Below are 22,647 nucleotides of genomic sequence, written 5' to 3'. Positions count from 1 at the left end.
TATACCATGTCACAATAACCCAGTATGACATCCTCAGCTGTAAACTGTATCACTATAACCCAGTATGACATCCTCAGCTGTATACTGTGTTGCTATAACCAAGTATGACATCCTCAGCTGTATACCATGTCACAATAACTCAGTATGACATCCTCAGCTGTATACTGTGTCACTATAACCCAGTATGACATCCTCAGCTGTATACTGTGTCACAATAACCCAGTATGACATCCTCAGCTGTATACTGTGTCACTATAACCCAGTATGACATCCTCAGCTGTATACTGTGTCACAATAACCCAGTATGACATCCTCAGCTGTATACTGTGTCACTATAACCCAGTATGACATCCTCAGCTGTATACTGTGTCACAATAACCCAGTATGACATCCTCAGCTGTATACTGTGTCACTATAACCCAGTATGACATCCTCAGCTGTATACTGTGTCACAATAACCCAGTATGACATCCTCAGCTGTATACTGTGTCACTATAACCCAGTATGACATCCTCAGCTGTATACTGTGTCACAATAACCCAGTATGACATCCTCAGCTGTATACTGTGTCACTATAACCCAGTATGACATCCTCAGCTGTATACTGTGTCACAATAACCCAGTATGACATCCTCAGCTGTATACTGTGTCACTATAACCCAGTATGACATCCTCAGCTGTATACTGTGTCACAATAACCCAGTATGACATCCTCAGCTGTATACTGTGTCACTATAACCCAGTATGACATCCTCAGCTGTATACTGTGTCACAATAACCCAGTATGACATCCTCAGCTGTATACTGTGTCACTATAACCCAGTATGACATCCTCAGCTGTATACTGTGTCACAATAACCCAGTATGACATCCTCAGCTGTATACTGTGTCACTATAACCCAGTATGACATCCTCAGCTGTATACCATGTCACAATAACCCAGTATGACATCCTCAGCTGTATACCATGTCACAATAACCCAGTATGAAATCCTCAGCTGTATACTGTGTCACAATCACCCATTATGACATCCTCAGCTATATACCATGTCACAATAACCCATTATGAAATCCTCAGCTGTATACTGTGTCACTATAACCCAGTATGACATCCTCAGCTGTATACCATGTCACAATAACCCAGTAAGACATCCTCAGCTGTATACTGTGTCACTATTACCCAGTATGACATCCTCAGCTGTATACTGTGTCACTATAACCCATTATGTCATCCTCAGCTGTATACTGTGTCACTATAACCCAGTATGACAACCTTAGCTGTATACTGTGTCACTATAACCCAGTCCGACATCCTCAGCTGTATACTGTGTCACAATCACCCATTATGACATCCTCAGCTATATACCATGTCACAATAAGCCAGTATGACAACCTTAGCTGTATACTGGGTTATAGTGACACAGTATACAACTGAGGATGTCATACTGGGTTATTGTGACATTGTATACAGCTGAGGATGTCATACTGGGGAATAGTGACACAGTATACAGCTGAGGATATCTTACTGGGTTATTGTGACATGGTATACAGCGCAGGATGTCATACTGGGTTATTGTGACACGGTATACAGCTGAGGATGTCATACTGGATTATTGTGACACAGTATACAGCTGAGGATTTCATACTGGGTTATTGTGACATGGTATAAAGCTGAGGATGTCATACTGGGTTATTGGGTTATTGTGACACAGTATACAGCTGTGGATGTCATACTGGGTTAATGTGACATGGTATACAGATGCAGAAGTCATACTGGGTTATTGTGACTCAGTATACAGCTGAGAATGTCATACTGTGATATGTGTAATACATCAGTGATATGTGTAATACATCTGTGATATGTGTAATACATCAGTGATATGTGTAATACATCTGCGATATGTGTAATACATCAGTGATATGTGTAATACTCCAGTGATATGTGTTATACATCACTGATGTATTACACATTATCACTGATGTATAACACATATACAATAACCCAGTATGACATTCTCAGCTGTATACTCTGTCACAAGAACCCAGTATGACATCTTCAGCTGTATACATGTCACATTAACCCAGTATGACATCCACAGCTGTATACTGTGTCACAATAACCCATTATGACATCCTAAGCTATATACCATGTCACAATAACCCAGTATGACATTCTCAGCTGTATACTGAGTCACAATAACCCAGTATGACTTCTGCATCTGTATACCATGTCACATTAACCCAGTATGACATTCACAATAACCCAGTATGACATCCTCAGCTTTATACCATGTCACAATAACCCAGTATGACATTCTCAGCCGTATACTGTGTCACAATAACCCAGTATGACATCCTAACCCAGAATGACATCCTCAGCTGTATACTGTGTCACTACAACCCAGTATGTCATCCTCAGCTGTATACTGTGTCACTACAACCCAGTATGTCATCCTCAGCTGTATACTGTGTCACTATTACCCAGTATGACATCATCAGCTGTATACTGTGTCACTATAACCCAGTATCAATAACCCAGTATGACATCCTCAGCTGTATCCCATGTCACAATAACCCAGTATGACATCCTCAGCTGTGTACCATGTCACAATAACCCAGTATGACATCCTCAGCTATAGACCATGTCACTATAACCCAGTATGTCACCCTCAGCTGTGCTGTATACTGTGTCACTACAACCCAGTATGTCATCCTCAGCTGTATACCATGTCGCTATAACCCAGTGTGACATCCTCAGCTATATACCATGTCACAATAACCCAGTATGACATTCTCAGCTGTATACTGTGTCACAATAACCCAGTATGACATCTTCAGCTGTATACCATGTCACATTAACCCAGTATGACATCCTCAGCTGTATACCATGTCACAATAACCCAGTATGACATTCTCAGCCGTATACTGTGTCACAATAACCCAGTATGACATCTTCAGCTGTACACCATGTCACATTAACCCAGTATGACATCCTCAGCTGTATCCCATGTCACAATAACCCAGTATGACATCCTCAACTAAAATCCAAGTCACAATAAGCCAGTATGACAACCTTAGCTGTATACTGTGTCATTATAGCCCAGTATGACATCCTCAGCTGTATACTGTTTCACTATAACCCAGTATGACATCCTCAGCTATATACCATGTCACAATAACCCAGTATGAAATCCTCAGCTGTATACTGTGTCACAATAACCCAGTATGACATCTTCAGCTGGATACCATGTCACATTAACCCAGTATGACATGCTCAGCTGTATACCATGTCACAATAACCCAGCCAGTGTGACATCCTCAGCTATATACCATGTCACAATAAGCCAGTATGACAACCTTAGCTGTATACTGTGTCATTATAGCCCAGTATGACAACCTTAGCTGTATACGGTGTCATTATAACCCAGTATGACATCCTCAGCTGTATACCATGTCACAATAACCCAGTATGACATCCTCAGCTGTATACTGTGTCATTTTAACCCAGTATGACATCATCAGCTGTATACTGTAAAGTGTCCTGTTAGAATGTTGGACGGCACCATTGTCTTTTGTCCTGGCAGCTGACCACCGACGTTAACAGTTATAACACCTGAAGAATGATAAGATCAGACCTGTATAAAGCTTTCTTTGAAAACTTGATTGATATTTATATAACAATGGAAGTATATCTCTGGTATTCTGTGTTTTTTTTCTGCTCTTTTCAAAGATGATCTTATTTGAGAATACACCATCTAGAAATTTAGCCATATTTAGTGCTGATTTTGAATTGCCAAAGTCCTGTTTTATCCAATATATCCATATAACACACACTTTCATAATGACAGCCTCTATTAATCATATTTATAAAGTAAGGTTTCTGGATTAGTTAACTTGTTGGTGAGAGATTTACCTGGTTTATCTACTAGGCCTCTCCCATCCCACACTGCTGTTTGCTGGGCAATGATAGTGACACTACAGGGTGTAGTCTGGCCTGGAATCAAGTGCGGCCTTCTAGTCCCCACTAGCTGGTGCTGAGGCATGTCAGTCCCACTCTGCCACGATATGTATACCTGGGAAACCTGCACACATCATCCAAACAATGTTACCACACACATCATTACAGTGACAGACTTGGGTGATTTATTAGTGAAGGGTTGATAGGTTTATACATCCTAACCCTCCTTCCTTTATAGTCAAATATGTTGTCCGACATCATTTCAGATTAACATGATAACATTCATGCAGTTAAGAGAATTCAAAGTGAACTGGTGGATTTAGAAAAGAAACAAAGTATTACACTAATCACTGCAGAATTATACTTATCACTGAAGTATTGTAATTATTGCTGGGTTATAACACATATCACTGATGTATTACACATATCACTGATGTATTACACATATCACTGATGTATTACACATATCACTGATGTATTACACATATCACTGATGTATTACACATATCACTGATGTATTACACATATCACTGATGTATTACACATATCACTGATGTATTACACATATCACTGATGTATTACACATATCACTGATGTATTACACATATCACTGATGTATTACACATATCACTGATGTATTACACATATCACTGATGTATTACACATATCACTGATGTATTACACATATCACTGATGTATTACACATATCACTGATGTATTACACATATCACTGATGTATTACACATATCACTGATGTATTACACATATCACTGATGTATTACACATATCACTGATGTATTACACATATCACTGATGTATTACACATATCACTGATGTATTACACATATCACTGATGTATTACACATATCACTGATGTATTACACATATCACTGATGTATTACACATATCACTGATGTATTACACATATCACTGATGTATTACACATATCACTGATGTATTACACATATCACTGATGTATTACACATATCACTGATGTATTACACATATCACTGATGTATTACACATATCACTGATGTATTACACATATCACTGATGTATTACACATATCACTGATGTATTACACATATCACTGATGTATTACACATATCACTGATGTATTACACATATCACTGATGTATTACACATATCACTGATGTATTACACATATCACTGATGTATAACACATATCACTGATGTATAACACATATCACAGATGTATTACACATATCACTGGAGTATTGTACTCATCACTGATGTATTACACTTATCACTGATGTATAACACATATCACTGATGTATTACACATATCACTGATGTATTACACATATCACTGGTTTGCTTATCTCTTTGTCTTACCTCTGCTCCTTCGTATTTCCCAGTGTTGGTGACATTGAATGTTACTGTGACATTCCTCCCGACCTTGACCTTGACTGGTGAGATAATCAGCTGGCTGTATTTGAAGACTGTGTAGGACAGGCCATAGCCATAGGGATACAGCGGGTTCCCAGAGAAATACCTGTATGTCATATTGGTCATACTGTAGTCTGTCATGGAGGCAACCTAGTAAATGTAATAATCACATTAAAGATTATAGCTTATTTATTTTATTTAATCAGATACTCCAGTGATAAGGGAATTCAGTGTAGCTGTTCACCAGTCTTTCACTTTCTCTAAACCGTGTCATTTTGCAGTGAATGACATAATTGCAGTTTCCAAGTCTGTCACATTGTCTCAGCGTGTTAAAATCATCGCAAAGCCTAAGTCTGTCACATTGTTTCAGCGTGTTAAAAGCATCGCAGAGCCCAAGTCTATCACATTGTTTCAGCGTGGTAAAAGCATCACAGAGCCCAAGTCTGTCACGTTGTTTCAGCGTGGTAAAAGCATCACAGAGCCCAAGTCTATCACATTGTTTCAGCGTGTTAAAAGCATCACAGAGCCCAAGTTTGTCACATTGTTTCAGCGTGTTAAAAGCATCACAGAGCCCAAGTCTATCACATTGTTTCAGCGTGTTAAAATCATCGCAGAGCCTAAGTCTATCACATTGTTTCAGCGTGTTAAAAGCATCACAGAGCCCAAGTCTGTCACATTGTTTCAGCGTGTTAAAATCATTGCAGAGCCCAAGTCTGTCACATTGTTTCAGCGTGTTAAAATCATCGCAGAGCCCAAGTCTGTCACGTTGTGTCAGTGTGTTAAAAGCATCACAGAGCCCAAGTCTGTCACATTGTTTCAGCGTGTTAAAAGCATCACAGAGCTTAAGTCTATCACATTGTTTCAGCGTGTTAAAAGCATCACAGAGCCCAAGTCTGTCATATTTTTTCATAGACGGACATTATTGCAGTGTTCCAGACCGTGACATTGCAGTGTTATCTGAGATGGTGTTTGATGATAGTCCTAAAACAGTTTATTGGTATGTTCTGAGGATATCATCATAACAGGGGTACAAATTACTTCCCGAGAACAAAACATACATGATAATTTACACTGTAGCATGCTTTAAATATAATTATACTCAGAGAATGACAAAATATAAAATAACCATCTATTACGTAAACAAGTACCATTCACGTATCATCATTCCAATTATCAGAGTCTGATCCTGACAAGGTCACTCCCACCCATGTCTAAATCAACCCAGCTCATAGCCTAGTACATAGTTACTAATATTGGCATGACAGTCAGCTATGTCATAAACCAACTTACCTGGCTCATATCTGAGTACCAAGTATATGGCAGCCTGCCTGAGGGATTACTGTCTGGTGTGGCGAAGGTGAGGACATTGTAGAGAGCAATACCTGTTGCCTGGGCTGGGAAGAAGCATTGTATGATGGCCACTACCTCTGGAGATGTCTGGGCGAATCGCACGTCGACCGGCCCAGCACTGAACAGCAGCAGCACCACCTTCCCTCTTCCTAAAGGTAATCAGGAAAAATGTCATGCAAGTACAAAAATATATATTGACTATCAAATTCTTCACCAATTACTAATACAAATTTGCATGTATAAACTAGATAACTGAACCATATTGTCACCAAGTCCCAGATGGACTGCAATGGATGGTGGCAACACACATTGTAATCAAATTACACCTGACTTAAGGTGAGGTGGGGAGTAACACACAATGTCATCAAGTTACACTTTCACTTAGAGTAAGGTTGGCGGAGTAACACACAATGTCATCAAGTTACACCTTCACTTAGAGAAAGGTTTGGGGAGTAACACACAATGTCATCAAGTTACACCTTCACTTAGAGTAAGGTTTGGGGAGTAACACACAATGTCATCAAGTTACACTTTCACTAAGAGTAAGGTTGGGGGAGTAACACACAATGTCATCAAGTTACACCTTCACTTAGAGTAAGGTTTGGGGAGTAACACACAATGTCATCAAGTTACACTTTCATTAAGAGTAAGGTTTGGGGAGTAACACACAATGTCACCAAGTTACACCTTCACTTAGAGTAAGGTTGGGGGAGTAACACACAATGTCATCAAGTTACACTTTCACTTAGAGTTAGGTTGGGGAGTAACACACAATGTCATCAAGTTACACCTTCACTAAGATTAGGGGTAGACAACACAGAGTGATGTTTTGTTACCGTGCATTATGCCTACCATAGTGTACAGCATCCTTGAGAAGCTGGATCTGGCCGATAGGTAGCGACATGTCAGGACGGTCCATTGTCTCGGTCTCCAATGCTTTTCCTACAGTAGTTAACAAAACACTGACACAACTAACGGTGGCTACATATCCAGATATATCAGGCAGAATGATGAAACCAAATTAAATACTACAAAGATATGTAATGATAAAAAAGGAAAAAAGGAATAAAAGTTTAGGCAAAATGATACATATGTTTTTTCTAAATCCATCAGCAGTGTTTGTCTTGTGAGATGACAGAGAAGTACTTACCTGTTCCCAGACAAACAATTGTAACTTCTGCCTCAGAAACTGTGGCCTTGACCCCTGACTGGTCATATCTGTCACAGGCAATGTCATTACAACCTGCTATATACAAAGATTTCACAGCAAGGGGAGATAAGCCACGTCTTGGTGTTGTCATAAACCTTGGATCTACGTCAGGAGAATAGTCACCCATCAATTGTGATGGGTTGTCAGCCATAGGACCTACAATCTGGAGACCACTTTTTCACTAAGATTACTTACATACATGAAACGGAAGTGGAAATTTTGTTATTGAATAACTTAAGTTCTCAAACAACTGTTTTGAAAGTGTTTATAAATGATGAAGTGCATAATTTCTGGGATAATCCCCAGGTCACATGACTGAAGAATCACCAGACTAGTCTGAAGCCCCCTACTGATTTCGGTATGGGCTGAAGAAGGCAACCAGGAGGTCGCCGAAAGCTACCCGTGAGTAGTAATTAGTTGTGAGACTCTGTTAAATGTTTGTTTAATATGTATAATTTCACGTAGAATAAGGTCTGTAACTGATCTGCAATTGAAGAAAATATAACCCAAAACTTACTGCTATCGTTGTTAGCTGTGTTCTGATTGGTAGGAAACCCTTGGTGTTTTTCAATAAAACAAAAGACTGCGTAGCCGCCTTAATGGCCAATTCTCTGTGTTCCGGGCTTTGGATGACAGACAGGTTAAGTTTATTGTCAGGGTTCATTGCAGGTGGATCAAACTCTCCCAGCCTCATTCTGGTCATAAATAACGGTTTAACCCTGTCAACCAGCAGCTGCTTGGTAATCAAGCCCATCTTTAGAGCCTTGAAAAGATAACTGAAGATTTGTGTCCTGTAGATAAATCCACTTGGAGAGAGTTCCAGGTTGAGACCAGCTTCAGCACATCCTACAGCAGTAGTCATGGCATCAGGGTAATACATGTGATCAAGCATGATGAACTGCACAGCTCCCGCATCACTGACCACAAACCCCTCAAATCCCCACTCCTTCCTCAAAATGTCCGTCAACAGCTTCTTATTGGTGCAGGATGGTACACCATTAACGCTGGCAACATAAAAACAGCATCACATTGTTAACCCTAATTCATGGCACTCGATGACCCCTCCCCCCTCCTACCTATAATTATATATAATTGTAATATAGCAACACACAGACAACACTTAATGACCTCTACAACTGTAACATGGCAACAGAAATCACTGAATGACCTAATAATTTATTTAACAACAGTAACAAACATGTATCTACAGAGAGCATGTTTATGCTTACAAATGTAATATGACATCATACAGATAGCCTCTACTGACCCTCTGAAGCTGTATTATGGCAAGGAATACAGATATCATTGAGCAAAACCTGTATCATGCGTGATTGTGACCTATTTTATTTTTCCAAATGGTATACAGTACAAGCATAATTAACAAATTCATTTATAATAAGAAGCAAACTTGGTTAAACATTACTGACTAGATATAGTTTTCATTAGACGATTCCAATAACAACCAAGACTGAATTCCAGATAAAGGTTAGAGATACCTCGTACCTGTTGTAGCTGCACATGATGCCCCCAGCCCCAGCCTTCACACAGGCCTCAAACTGGGGCAGAAAGGTCAGCCGAAGGTCACGCTCCTTTACCTGAGAAACAAAGTAAAATGTTCTTTATTAGGAACAGGGTAATCTGTCCTTTCCAAATATTTTTAATTGTTGTACTGGAAGTGCTCAACAATGATGAGTCTTCCCAGGTAAACTATCTAGTTCTTGTATTAAACTTGAGAAATGTCTCTCACCTCAGCATCGAAGCGAAGACGTGAGATTGGCCGATTCTCTGGCCCACTGTATGCTGCAAAGTGTTTACAAACAACATTGGCATGTCTGTACTTGGAATGTTGGCCCTGTAGACCGTGGACAAAAGCCTGGGCAAGCAAGCCAGACAGGTAAGGGTCCTCACCATATGTTTCCTGTTAGTATATAAACATTTTGTGATATACTGCCACATACTAGCTCATTGTTGATATTCCATACACTAGCATATCAACTCTGCTATACACAGAATATTAACTTCATTTGATCAATCTTGTATTATCAAATTATATCTGTATACTCCAAATATTAGGTATCTGAAACTTAAAAGTAATCTAATGTGCTATCAGTATGAAGTATTCTTCTGCAACTTTCAAATTTTGAGTGAAAAAATAGTTACCTCATGTCTATGCAAGCACTGTGATTGTATCAGAAAAGTCATATACTGAAAGTATGAATACACATGTTTTTCTCACTTGATTTCGTCCCCACAGAGGGTGTCTCATGATATTGATGACAGGACTGAAGCAGTTGAGACCAGTGTGATCAGTGTAATGGTTGTTTCTACGGAAACTGTTGTACTTAGCTCGTACTTCTACAGCAGTGGCCTCAGACACTTCATAAAGTAGCTCTGGACTGCAAGTAAAATTGATGAGCATAATATATAGTCACACACAATACCAGAACTGGGCTAAAATCTTGGTGAATGAAATATGAATGAACAGTGGCTTTTAACAAAACAAGGGCTATATCTCAATCTGATAAAGAAATATGTGCATAGTCATGACAAACAAAATTGTGTTTGTTTCCTGTTAAAAAAAAGTATTGTGGTAGGAACAACTAAGGATAAATGTATATATGTAGGTCGACTCCACTGTCATCTGTCTATAATCAAACTATACTTACTTAAAAGAAGCCGCCAGTCCAATTGACTGCGGGAACGATGTCGCATTGCCTGCGCCCACATCCCCCCTCAGACACTCGCTATCCCACTGGAAAGGGCCAATACCCAGTCGGGGGATCGGTGGTGCCGGTCCACCGAGATTCCCTCCTCCGCCCTTCGACATTTGAAGTATGAGTTCAGATACATTAAGTCTATTAACCAAATCTCTTACTCGTTCGTCATAGGACAGAGACGTGTTTCGGAATGGGTAATCCGCTGAAATGACTCGCATCGAACAAACTGAAAGTAGGGAAAACACTGAGAAACAGTAAACATCCGCCATTTTGTTCTGACTTAAAGTCACATGACATAAACACCACGTGATAGCGTACCCTGTCGGGAGCCGAGTCGTACATCAGTACTACCGGAAGTTAAGTTATAGAATAGATACCAAATAATAACTTTTTCGTTGCATACTTCATATAGAGATTATCAGTAGCGGATCCATAGGTTTTTTGGGGGCTTCAAGATCCGGAGGGGGTCTTGAAGCCCCCCCCCCCCCCCCATAAAAAAACACCTCTGGGTCCGCCCCACCCTGAAAATTTTCTTTAAAAATCACACCGTATTTTCACCATTTTCATCATTTTTTCCCCACATGGAAACCCCCAGAAAGGTCTCTGGATCCATCACTACACTTACAGAAGCTAAACATACAGTTAACCATATGTCCGCCCTTGGTGAGGATAGCAGTGAGTTATGCTCGTACATATCTATATTATCCATCATCCTACTTTCGTAAATATATAGCATTTTCAACCATCATATAATATTTTAATGTGAAATCTCTAATATTTCAATTCCCCGTTTCCCTATTAGTGTAATGCTAGATCAAAGTTTATTTTAAACCACGAAGGCCATTTAGATAAAAAGAACGGGTTTTTAATCAAGGTTCAGGATCTGCTCTGGGGGTTAAAATGAGAAAAATAAATGTTTCATATGCGGGCTATGTCCGTGAAATCACATGCACGGATCCGCCATTGCAAAGAAATGTACGTACCTTTTTGTTTTACGAATGTCACTTTTTCTAGGTGCCTTTGCCCACAGGGACCTAGGATTTTGTTACAGCTATATTATATATTATCATTGGGGGTGTCATTTTTACCGAAAGTCGATCTAAAACATTTAATATTACTCTGAACACCTTAGTTTAGATAAAAAAAAAAGAGTAGCTGTACCAAATTCCCATGTCCTCTACCGGGGATTACATCACATTGGGCTAAAGAAAAATTTCCACCTGGCTGAATTAGTATCAAGCGACAAAACGGTTATGTGACATTCTCCCCAGTGTTAAGTGACGTTCTTCTTGTTCGAGAAAATAATTATATAGAAGTATCAGATATGGTCTCCAACGGGGCTTTTTACTAAGACACACCGTAGACTTTTGCCAAAGGACTGAATTGGATGACACAAGACCATTTAAGCAACTCCATCGGTGGTTACCTCTTGGAATTACTCAACAGGTACATGTGAATCTCCAACAGTTGTTGACTAGCAGATCGGAAGGGAATCGCATTGCCCTAGGGCATTAGGAGTTGTCCCGAAAAAAGGCCCTAAATTACGGATGTACATTGACTTTTGTCAACTCAGAAGACACGCATAATTTATTCTTACGCTTCACTACGGCTAAAGAACTTCCGTCTTGTCATCTAATACAGCCCATTTTGCAGGTTTGTTTATAAATAGCGGCCACCATGGGGTGGACGTCCAGTCAGAGTACAAGGAAGAACTGCATTTTGACTGTAAGCACCCCGGTTTTTTTTATTATTTCAATCGGATGTGATTTGACTTTGCTAATACCCCTGCAACCTACCAGTCCTCGATGGCGTAGTTTTTTTGGCGCAGTTTCATCTTCTTCTCTTCTCTTTGAAGAGCACTAGGAGAATTTCTACATACCCATGCTACATAGTTGTCTCCAAGGAAAAGTTCGTTGTTTTACCAACGTGCGAATTAATTTGGAATCATTGTAACCGCAGAGAGTATTGGTTGATGGTCTCGAGAAAGTGGAGATTGCCAATGGTGTTACAAGTCTGTAAAATGTTCAAGAGAGTTGTATTCGGCTTCCCGGGTACTACATGATACTCATCAAACTTCTCCAAGATTGCACAACCTTAACTGACATCATGACAATGGAAAAGAAAAAGAAGGGACATATTGGAAGGGGCTGAAGCTGGGGGAAGGAAAGGGCGGACTTCAGTAAGTTGAAGGAATTGGAGAAGATGTTTCCATCACCAGATGTACAGACTAAATTCCCTTGAAACGGTCCATCACATACAACGATTACTTGTACAATCCCAGTTTTCCGTATTGACCGACAACAATCCTCTGACTTATGTCCTAACAATTAAGTGCTGAACTTGAAGTAGTAGCACATTTGTAAGCCTCGGGTTAGATAGTCAAGAATATCACCCGTTGGGTTGACATTGCTCTGCCATAGCCTCAGGTAGGGGAAGCTCTAGTAGTCACTATTGTCAGACCAGTTCCTATTGGCCAACCATGATAGCATGTGTGGGAAAGAGGATTACACGGTAATCATCATGTCATGCGCCGGGAGTCTGCCACGAATGGGTAAGACCATTTAGTGCCTATATCAACTACCCAACCGCTCGACTTGGCGTGTGCGGGTTTTCAACAACGGATATGCGCAGTTCCAACCCGCACTCAGACAGCCAGAACACCAAACAGAAGCTTTCTTCAACAACTTTGTCGTCTGCTGTGATCACTACGTTCATTCGTATCAAATATCTAAAATTAAAATGCCGTCTGATGAAAGTTCTCTTGATAAGAACTTTTAGACTTATCCCAATGAAAGAATTCTATGTCCTCCTCAATGGGAAGAAAAGCGTGAATGATTTATCCGTACACTTTCCAACATACTCAAGGCATTGGATGATTCACAAAAGACAGGTTCAAGTAGTGCCTTTGGTTTGCGTACAATACGACGAGGAATGATGCCACTGTATGTTTCCTTCCTTTTTGATGTACTACCGACCTAATATAAGCCATGCCACCAGTAGACTTTGACATAAGGATAATGTATCGCCTGTACCAAACGCATCGTACATCGGGTCATTAAAGAAGATATTAGACGACTCTTTACCTGCCGCACCCAGTTTGCGGAGAAGCAGGATATGACAAACCTGTTTGTGGATTGGCGTTTCACCTGGATACGGGTCGCTTGTCAAAGTTGTGGCCTTCAAGGTGAAAACATAAGCTTGATAACCTGTGTATTTTGTCACTTTACCAATAAACGATTGTTTTTGTATGGTTATATGTCTGTTTACGACACACGTCACGGGCGATATCTTCTCTTACACCTGTGGAGTGTTTGAATACCTATGCCCGACTTGTTACATATCTCATCTTTCGTTCGTGAATCTATCACATGTATGTGGTTAACATCCCATATATAATAATTGTTGGTTCGTTCAACAACTTGAATTATTTGTCCCTGTCACAAGAGAAGAAACAGTTTGTGATCAACAGAGCTGGAAAGGTCTCATGGGAAATCTGTAATGTGATTTATATGTTTGCTGTGAGCTGTACTACACTGACTACCAAGCAGGCCAGGGATATTTGAATTTGATTTATCCAATAGGTTGATTAACTGATACGCTACGATGTACCTGTAGGTATATATTGTGCACGGTCTGCCAATGTGTATTTGATTTCTGACCTCCTGTCACACACGTGAAGATAATGGAGTGCCAGACCTATCTGGGGCCATTGTTCCTTGATATACATGTAACCAAACACACAGGGGTGTGTATATCGTCATTATAAGCACAGACCCGACTAAATTGGACGTAGAACTATTCAATAAATGAATATGGGTATAATATTCTCGTATTAAATTACACAAATCCCTTCGATCAAATATTTGTTTTTACAGTTGGTAACTCGTTTTCAGAACCCGACTACGCTTGGTAATCAGTCGGGACAGTCGACTGGACACTAGAGGCTGCATACAGCCGGGTTAACGTTAAGGTATGTTGAATCCATGCTACTTTGTGTCTACACATAACCACGGACTTAGATAATCTAATTCCGTGACGTAACCTAGCAATGTATACACAAGATGTGACGAATACGATATTAATTTCTTTTCCTCAATGTAAATAAGTAATGACTAACCTTTTTTGAATTGCAGGACATTAAAGGATAGACGACGTAAGTGGTGGTGTATAATGGGAGTAAAATGACATAGTGATATGGGGACAGAAATCAATAAATTCGACACATATATAGATACATGTATTGACATATGAATGTGGAAACGTGTATTTTTGTTATTTAGTAACATATTCACAGTCAATTACTTTGGAATGCTGTATATATTTACAGTAAAACGTGCCCATCAGACAATGTGCCATACCACAATGTCACTATAAGAGGGAAGGATACACGTTACGAGTCATTAAAATCACATCTAATGAGATTCATTGTTAGTTTATTGTGTCTGCCGTTGTAAGGTAGTGATGGTCAGTGTCCCAATCAGGATGGTAAACTTTACTCCAATGTCCCAATCAGGATGGAAAACCTCACCTCAATTTCCCAATCTCAAGGTCAAGGTCACAGTCATGTTCTCTAATGTACCATGGAACCCGAAAGTAGGAGGTTCGCAATACACTTGCATTAAGTATCTTTTTAAATGTGTGGTGTGATCCGTCCATTATTTTTTCTCTTGTCCGGACTGAAACATCTTAACCGGTAGATTTTTTTCCTATTTAACAAAAGTTTTTGTCATGATTAGGCGGTTTGTCTAATGCAATTTACAAATACAGTTAAGTGTCCTCAAGATCAGAGCTTCGCCAAAGGTTCAAAGATCAAACCAATGTAACGACTTTCAGGAGCATAACTCATTGCAGCTTTCTCGGTTCAATTACTCAGGTCAGGGGTCAAATGTCATTGTAGTGCTTGTCCGGAGCATGACGACTCAAGCTTCTGATCAAACTTCATTGATAGTGTATCCACACTTAAAGGGAGTGTTGTGTGCCACTGTTGCGGTCGTCCTCGTAATAAGGTAGAGGATGAAGATCAGATATGGCACAGTATCTACGAAGATGATGTAAAGATCTGAAGTTCATTTACTTATTACACACAGTTTTTGTTTTGCAAAAATTATGAAGAGCATATGATATACTGTGTATGGTTAGCTTTTGGTCCCCTGTATTATGTACCTGTGTAGTACCCTTATCACCACCATGATCCATTATTAACATTTTTTATCACCAATTTGCAGTTAAGATGCAACCACAAAGAGAGCAGTCACAGGAAAGTAAGTTCCAGAACTGGCACCAGGTGGCGTTGGGTATTTCTACGACTACCCATGGAATGGTGGATTGTTTGAAAGACACCTTGACACATCTTCACTGTAGCATCAAGCAAGGCCCCTGTGCAGGGCTGGAAAAGTGTAGTGACAGCTGCAGCAAACGTACTGGGTCCCTGTCACAGTGGTGCCCTACCTGTACGGAATGGCGTAATCAGATCATGAGACACCACAGATACAGCCTCCAGGAGGATAAGATACAATGGAACAAGTTTGACTCCTCTGAGTGGCCGGAGCGTGTGAACGAGATGGTCAAGGTGTATGGACCGGTCTGGTGGATGGGCAAACCCCTGTATACCTCAGACCTAGCTGTGGCCATCTGCATACTACATAACTGCTGTGCGTTCAGCATCCCTCCAGAAGTGTGCCAGGCAGTGCGGGGCTTAAGGAAGGGCTATTTCGCCCAGGGAAGATTACAAGTGAATACACTAGAAAAAGACATGGCCTTAAAGACACTTATGCAGTTATTGGAATCACCTGATGTATCCAAAACTAGATCTGGCACCAAAGCGCTAAATCTCACGATTCATTTCACCAAGATCCCAAACACTACTGTACGGTAACTGTACCAAGACAAGAGATATATTTCATGTAAAACAGTATGGTAACAGGGACTAAATGTCTGGTAACAGGGACAAAAACAGGAGACATGATGCTATAACAAGCTTGTATTACACTGACATTGTTTTAATATTTAATGTAAGAATACACCACGATTTATTTGGTGATATCAGCATCAAACAAAGAGAATAAATAGGGATTTATATGGTTAGCAATAGGCCCATGGGCCTTAACGGTCACCTAAGTCCTACAGTATTTATTTTTGTTGTTGAAATATGTACCAATTTGAGTAAAAAATTGTGAAGTATAACGTTAACTTAAGTTTGTCAGGACCATGAGCTGATCTTTCCTAGACCGATATTCAGTTAGATCGGCCTATTAGAACTCGTTTTTAAGTATGAAATAGGTATTTTCAAAATAGTGGCCATGGCAGCCAAATTGTTTTTCTGATCGACCCGAAAAATAACAAAACTTTGTCAGGACCAGGAGTCGATCATTCCTACAAAGTTTCAGTTCAATCGGCCTAGCAGAACTTGACTTTTAAGTTTGAAATTGTTTTTCAAAATGGCAGCCGTGTCAGCCATATTGAATTTCTGATAGACCCACAAAATAACAACACTTTGTCAGTACCATGAGTCGATCATTCCTACAAAGTTTCAGTTTAATCGGCCCATTAGAACTTGACTTTAAGCTTGAAATAGTTTTTTCAAAATGGCGACCGTGTCAGCCATATTGAATTTCTGATAGACCCACAAAATAACAACACTTTGTCAGGAGTCGATCATTCCTACAAAGTTTCAGTTCAATCAACCTAGCAGAACTTGACTTTAAGTTTGAAATAGTTTTTAAAAATGGCGGCCGTGGCGGCAATATTGGATTTGTGATTGACCCGAAAAATGAGAACACTTTGTCAGGACCATGAGTCGATCATTCCTACAAAGTTTCAGTTCAATCAACCTAGCAGAACTTGCCTTTAAGTTTGAAATAGTTTTTAAAAATGGCGGCCGTGGCGGCAATATTGGATTTGTGATTGACCCGAAAAATAACAACACTTTGTCAGGACCATGAGTCAATCATTCCTACCAAGTTTCAGTTCAATCGGCCAAGCAGAACTTGACTTTAAGTTTGAAATAGTTTTTCAAAATAGCGGCCGTAGGGGCCATATTGGATTTCTGATCGACCCGAAAAAAATAACAACACTTCGTCAGGGAGATGTCAGTAACCTTCCCAGGAAATATTAATGAAATCCCTTTGCCCGTATTTCAGCTAAAGTTGAAAATGTAAAATGTTAACGGACGACGGATAGCAATGGGTCACTTGAGCTAAAGCTCAGGTGACCTAACAAGAGGCCCAGAGGGCCTGTATCGCTCACCTGAATATGTTTAAAATAATTGGTATGAAGTAAATATATAGCACTCCATGGTAGGTGCTGTAAGTACATATGAAATTTCAGAAAGATCCATCCAGTACTTGAGATATAGCGAGAACAAACTTCAAACAGAGCCCCACCCGTATGCCCCTAGGGGGGTCATACCCACAATTATATGAAATTGAGACCCCTTGGCCCAAGGATGCTCCAGACTAAATAAGGATACAATCCCTTAATCCTGATGGTCGAAGAAGGATTTTAAAGATTTTACCTCTATTTCTCCTATTGGGCCCTGTCCTTCTGCCCCCTGGGAGACCACACCCACTGCTTATACAAAATTGAGTTCCCTTGGCCCAGGGATGCTCCAGACTAAACTAGGATGAAATCCCTTAATCCCTAAGGATTTTAAAGGTTTTACCTCTATTTCTCCTATTGGGCCCCGACCCTCAGGTCCCTGGGGGGCCACACCCACTGTTTACACAAAACTGGTTCCCCTTCACCCAAGAATGCTTCAGACCAAATATGGACCAAATCCTTTCATTCCTACAGAAGAAGGATTTTAAAGAACAATTTGCTATGTTTCCCCTATTGGGCCCCACCCCTCAGGCCCCTAGGGGGCCAGACCCACCGTTTAAACAAAATTGTTTACCCTTCACCCAAGGATGCTTCAGACCAAATATGGAACAAATCCTTTCATTCCTACAGAAGAAGGATTTTAAAGAATTTGCTATATTTCCACTATCGGGCCCCTCCCCTCAGCCCCCAGGGGGGCCAGACCCACCGCTTATACAAAATTGGTTCCCCTTCACCCAAGAATGCTTCAGACCCAATATGGACCAAATCCTTTCATTCCTACAGAATAAGAAGGATTTTAAAGAATTTGCTTTATTTCCCCTATCAGGCCCCACCCCTCAGCCCTCAGGGGGGGCCAGACCCCCTGTTTATACAAAATTGAGTCCCCTTGGCCCAAGGAAGCTCCACACCAAATATGGAACAAATCCTTTCATTCCTACACAAGAAGAAGGATTTTAAAGAATAATTTGCTATGTTTCCCCTATTGGGCCCTGCCCCTCAGGCCCCTAGGGGGCTAGACCCACCGTTTATACAAAATTGGTTCCCCCTCACCCAAGGATGGTCCAGTCCAAATATGGAACAAATCCTTTCATTCCTACACAAGAAGAAGGATTTTAAAGAATTTGCTATATTTCCCCTATTGGGCCCCACCCCTCAGCCCCCAGGGGGGCCAGACCCATCATTTATACAAAATGTGTTCCCCTTCCCCCAAGGATGCTCTAGACCAAATATGGAACAAATCCTTTCATTCCTACAGAATAAGAAGGATTTTAAAGAATTTGCTATATTTCCCCTATCGGGCCCCGCTCCTCAGCCCCCAGGGGGCCAGACCCACGGTTTATACAAAATTGTTTACCCTTCACCCAAGGATGCTTCAGACCAAATATGGAACAAATCCTTTCATTCCTACAGAAGAAGGATTTTAAAGAATTTGCTATATTTCCCCTATCGGGCCCCTCCCCTCAGCCCCCAGGGGGGCCAGACCCATCATTTATACAAAATTTGTTCCCCTTCCCCCAAGGATGTTCCAGACCAAATATGGACCAAATCTTTTTATTCCTACGGTAGAAGAAGGAATTTAAAGGTTTTTACCTCTATTTCCTCTATTGGGCCCCGCCCCTCTGCCCCCAGGGGGGCCACACCCACCGTTTATACAAAATTGAGTCCCCTTGGCCTAAGGATGCTCCAGACCAAATTTAGTCAAAATCTACTTGGCTGTTCATGATCAGGACTAGTAGTGTTTTAAAGGAAAAGTTGACGACGGACGACGGATGCTGCGGTATGGCATAAGCTCACCATTGTCCTTTGGACCAGGTGAGCTAAAAACCAAGAACAAGCCGGAACTTATAGGGTTATCACCTAAAGACAACACACAGGGCGTTACAGGGTTATACCCAAGGACAACACACAGGGATTTACAGGGTTATAAACCCAGGACAACACAAAGGGATTTACAGGGTTATAAACCCAGGACATCACACAGGGATTTACAGGGTTATAAACCCAGGACAACACACAGGGATTTTCAGGGTTATAAACCCAGGACAACACACATGGATTTACAGGATCAGTGTTTTACCCAAGGACAACACACACAAAGGCTCAGTGTTATACCCAAGGACAACACACACAAAAGATCAGTGTTATACCCAAGGACAACACACACAAAGTCTCAGTGTTATACCCAAGGACAACACACACAAAAGATCAGTGTTATACCCAAGGACAACACACACAAAGGCTCAGTGTTATACCCAAGGACAACACACACAAAGGTTCAGTGTTACACCCAAGGACAACACACACAAAGGCTCAGTGTTATACCCAAGGACAACACACGGGGATTCAAAGGGTTATAAACTGAAAACAACACACAGGGATTCACAGGGTTCTGACCAATCAGAGTTCATCATGTTAACCAATGTTAAAAAAAATACACAACAACAAGCACCATATGTATGTACATTATAATATCACATAATTACATAACAGACAATATTTCTCTGTTTTATACCCAGGTAATAGACAATATTTCTCTGTACATATATCTCTACCACATAATCATAATACCCAGGTAATAGACAATATTTCTCTGTACATATATCTCTACCACATAATCAAGGTAAGAGTCAAAAGTCATCATTATATACCCAGGTAATAGAAATATTTCTCTGTACATATATCTCTACCACATAATCAAGGTACGAGTCGTATAACTATGTGACAGACATTTCTCTGTACAACACAACGCATATCTTTGCCACATAATCAGGATATGAGTCAAAAGTCATTAACCAGTAAATGTGCAACAGACAATATTTCTCTGAACACTACAACATATTTCTATACCACATAATTATGGGACAGTCTCAGATAAGATTTCAATATACAGTGGAACCTGTCCAATCTGACATCCTGTGGTACAGCACATGCTGGTCAGATAAGACAGCATGTCAGAATACGTGTTATTTGGTAATATTCATGCAAGAAATGGGTTCCCATCATTTGAGATATTGTCGGAAGACACAGGTTTAAGGTAGTTTTCATGACAAAAATGGGATTCCATCATTATGTTGAATAAGACAGCATGTTAAAATACTCAGGAGTCGATCAATAAAACATCATCATGTAACAAGCATACCTTTTTCACCCTGACCTGAAGACAAATTTGTTGGATAAGCACTCCAAAAATCAAATATTTTGACACCATCTTTGCATAACTTTTCAGAAATTGTGTCAAGATTTTGCACCTAGACTGATTAAAAGACACACCTATCTTTCAAAAGTGTGATTGCTTGTGCAATTTTAACAATTTTGACATTTGAAATGCACCCAAATTATTTTGATTGATAAAAAAGTGGGTATGTTTGATTTTTTTTTAACGTTTAATGTTAATTATAAACCATAATATTATTTATTCAACATATGTTGGCAGTGTGAATATAGGCCTATACCTAATGTTTCTAATTAACAAGAATAAATGATTGTGACAGTTATTGACAGTATCGGGTGTTAGTCTATAACACGAGGATGTTGTGTATTACCTCAACAGCTGACAGTGACAGGTAAGTTTAATTGTCTTACTCTTGCCCTGGCACTTATTTATCGTTAGTGTCCAGGTAGCAAGTCCCTCATATGCCTGATCGACCAGCAGGTATAGTGACTGACATGGGATAACTAGCCCATTATCATTGTCTTCGTTGCCTCTCACATTGCCCGAATTTCTGGTGACTAGATATTGAATCACGATTTTCAAGAAGTGCATAAAAGTGTGAGATTTTCATAAGATTATGAGATCTTAAGCACTAGAAAAAAGGTTTAGCGATCGTGACACTTGAGCCCAGATACTAGATTTGACCGGTACAATCAAACACTACTAATTATCTGGACATTAGTTCTATAACAGATCCATACTGGACATGCAGTATACAGCTAAATGCGTTGATTTACAAAAGCATTCCATGTTGTAGTAAGACAGGGAACCATCAACATGATAAAATATAAATGCCATTTATACTATAATATTAACATCAGTTAAATACACATATCAATTCAGACAACATATAATTGCAATTTATCTAAAAGCACTTAAGAACAATAGATATAAGTATTTAAAAAAACATTTTGATCAAGTTATTATGGCACATTTTCTTCGGATGGCTTCATATGTTCAAGCTGTGTTCTGCAGATGTCTCTCATGCGCAGAAGTAACTGAGGGTATGTCAAACACTAGAACTGGTCAGTATGAGTTATTATGGAGAAGACAAAGTTGAGACTGTAGACTGATTAAGATGAGCAAGTTTTTCCTGGAGAGCTGCCACTGTTATCCTGTCTTCTACATTGTGCTGTTGAAAAATAAATAAATGATAGAGTAATATTTCAATTATATAAATGTGCCTAGAAAACAATCAAGCTTTGTCCATCAGTCAGGAGACATTTCTATCTAGACAAGTGTCAAGTTGAGTTGATAAAAACACGAAAAATAGTGTTACTGATACTGTAAAACAAGAGGCCCATGGGCCTAAACGGTCACCTGAGTCTACAGTATTTATTTTTGTTGTTGAAATATGTACCAATTTGAGTAAAAAATAGTATAATGTTAACTTAACTTTGTCAGGACCATGAGCTGATCATTCCTAGACCAATTTTAAGTGAGATCGGCCTATTAGAACTTAGTAGCAAAATAGC

At 39.9% G+C, this 22,647-nt stretch overlaps 3 protein-coding genes across 4 annotated transcripts in view; 1 reads left to right on the top strand and 2 right to left on the bottom strand.

Annotated features, from left to right (window-relative positions):
• Positions 1-3,309: 3,309 nt before the first annotated feature.
• On the bottom strand, positions 3,310-10,964 carry LOC110451802 (beta-xylosidase/alpha-L-arabinofuranosidase 1-like). Of its 2 annotated transcripts, XM_021499982.1 has the most exons (11): positions 10,594-10,964; positions 10,164-10,323; positions 9,675-9,845; positions 9,431-9,522; positions 8,445-8,931; positions 7,868-8,090; positions 7,570-7,659; positions 6,658-6,866; positions 5,314-5,517; positions 3,913-4,081; positions 3,310-3,612 (listed from the first exon to the last, which is right to left on the bottom strand). In XM_021499982.1, the coding sequence occupies exons 1-11, from the start codon at positions 10,911-10,913 to the stop codon at positions 3,518-3,520; spliced, it is 2,220 nt and encodes a 739-aa protein (XP_021355657.1). In that variant the 5' UTR covers positions 10,914-10,964; the 3' UTR covers positions 3,310-3,517. The 2 variants fall into 2 exon arrangements, with proteins under 2 accessions (XP_021355657.1, XP_021355658.1); XM_021499983.1 differs by lacking the exon at positions 3,310-3,612 and having other exon boundaries at positions 3,948-4,081; positions 5,314-5,473.
• A 3,551-nt stretch (positions 10,965-14,515) lies between these two features.
• Positions 14,516-16,774, top strand: LOC110451803. Its single transcript, XM_021499984.1, has 2 exons — positions 14,516-14,614; positions 15,870-16,774. Exon 2 carries the CDS (start codon positions 15,875-15,877, stop codon positions 16,517-16,519), a length of 645 nt encoding a protein of 214 aa, XP_021355659.1. The 5' UTR covers positions 14,516-14,614; positions 15,870-15,874; the 3' UTR covers positions 16,520-16,774.
• A 3,635-nt stretch (positions 16,775-20,409) lies between these two features.
• The window catches only part of LOC110451792, a 25,554-nt gene continuing 23,316 nt past the window's right edge, over positions 20,410-22,647 (bottom strand). Inside the window, exon 13 of the mRNA XM_021499967.1 lies at positions 20,410-22,304. Coding sequence (XP_021355642.1) covers positions 22,212-22,304 — 93 coding nt within the window. The 3' untranslated portion in view covers positions 20,410-22,211. The remainder of the gene's footprint in view (positions 22,305-22,647) is intronic.

Source organism: Mizuhopecten yessoensis, unplaced genomic scaffold (genome assembly GCF_002113885.1).
Source record: "Mizuhopecten yessoensis strain PY_sf001 unplaced genomic scaffold, ASM211388v2 scaffold6205, whole genome shotgun sequence".
NCBI classification, from domain to species: domain Eukaryota; kingdom Metazoa; phylum Mollusca; class Bivalvia; order Pectinida; family Pectinidae; genus Mizuhopecten; species Mizuhopecten yessoensis.
This window is presented reverse-complemented; position numbering and strand designations above follow the sequence as displayed.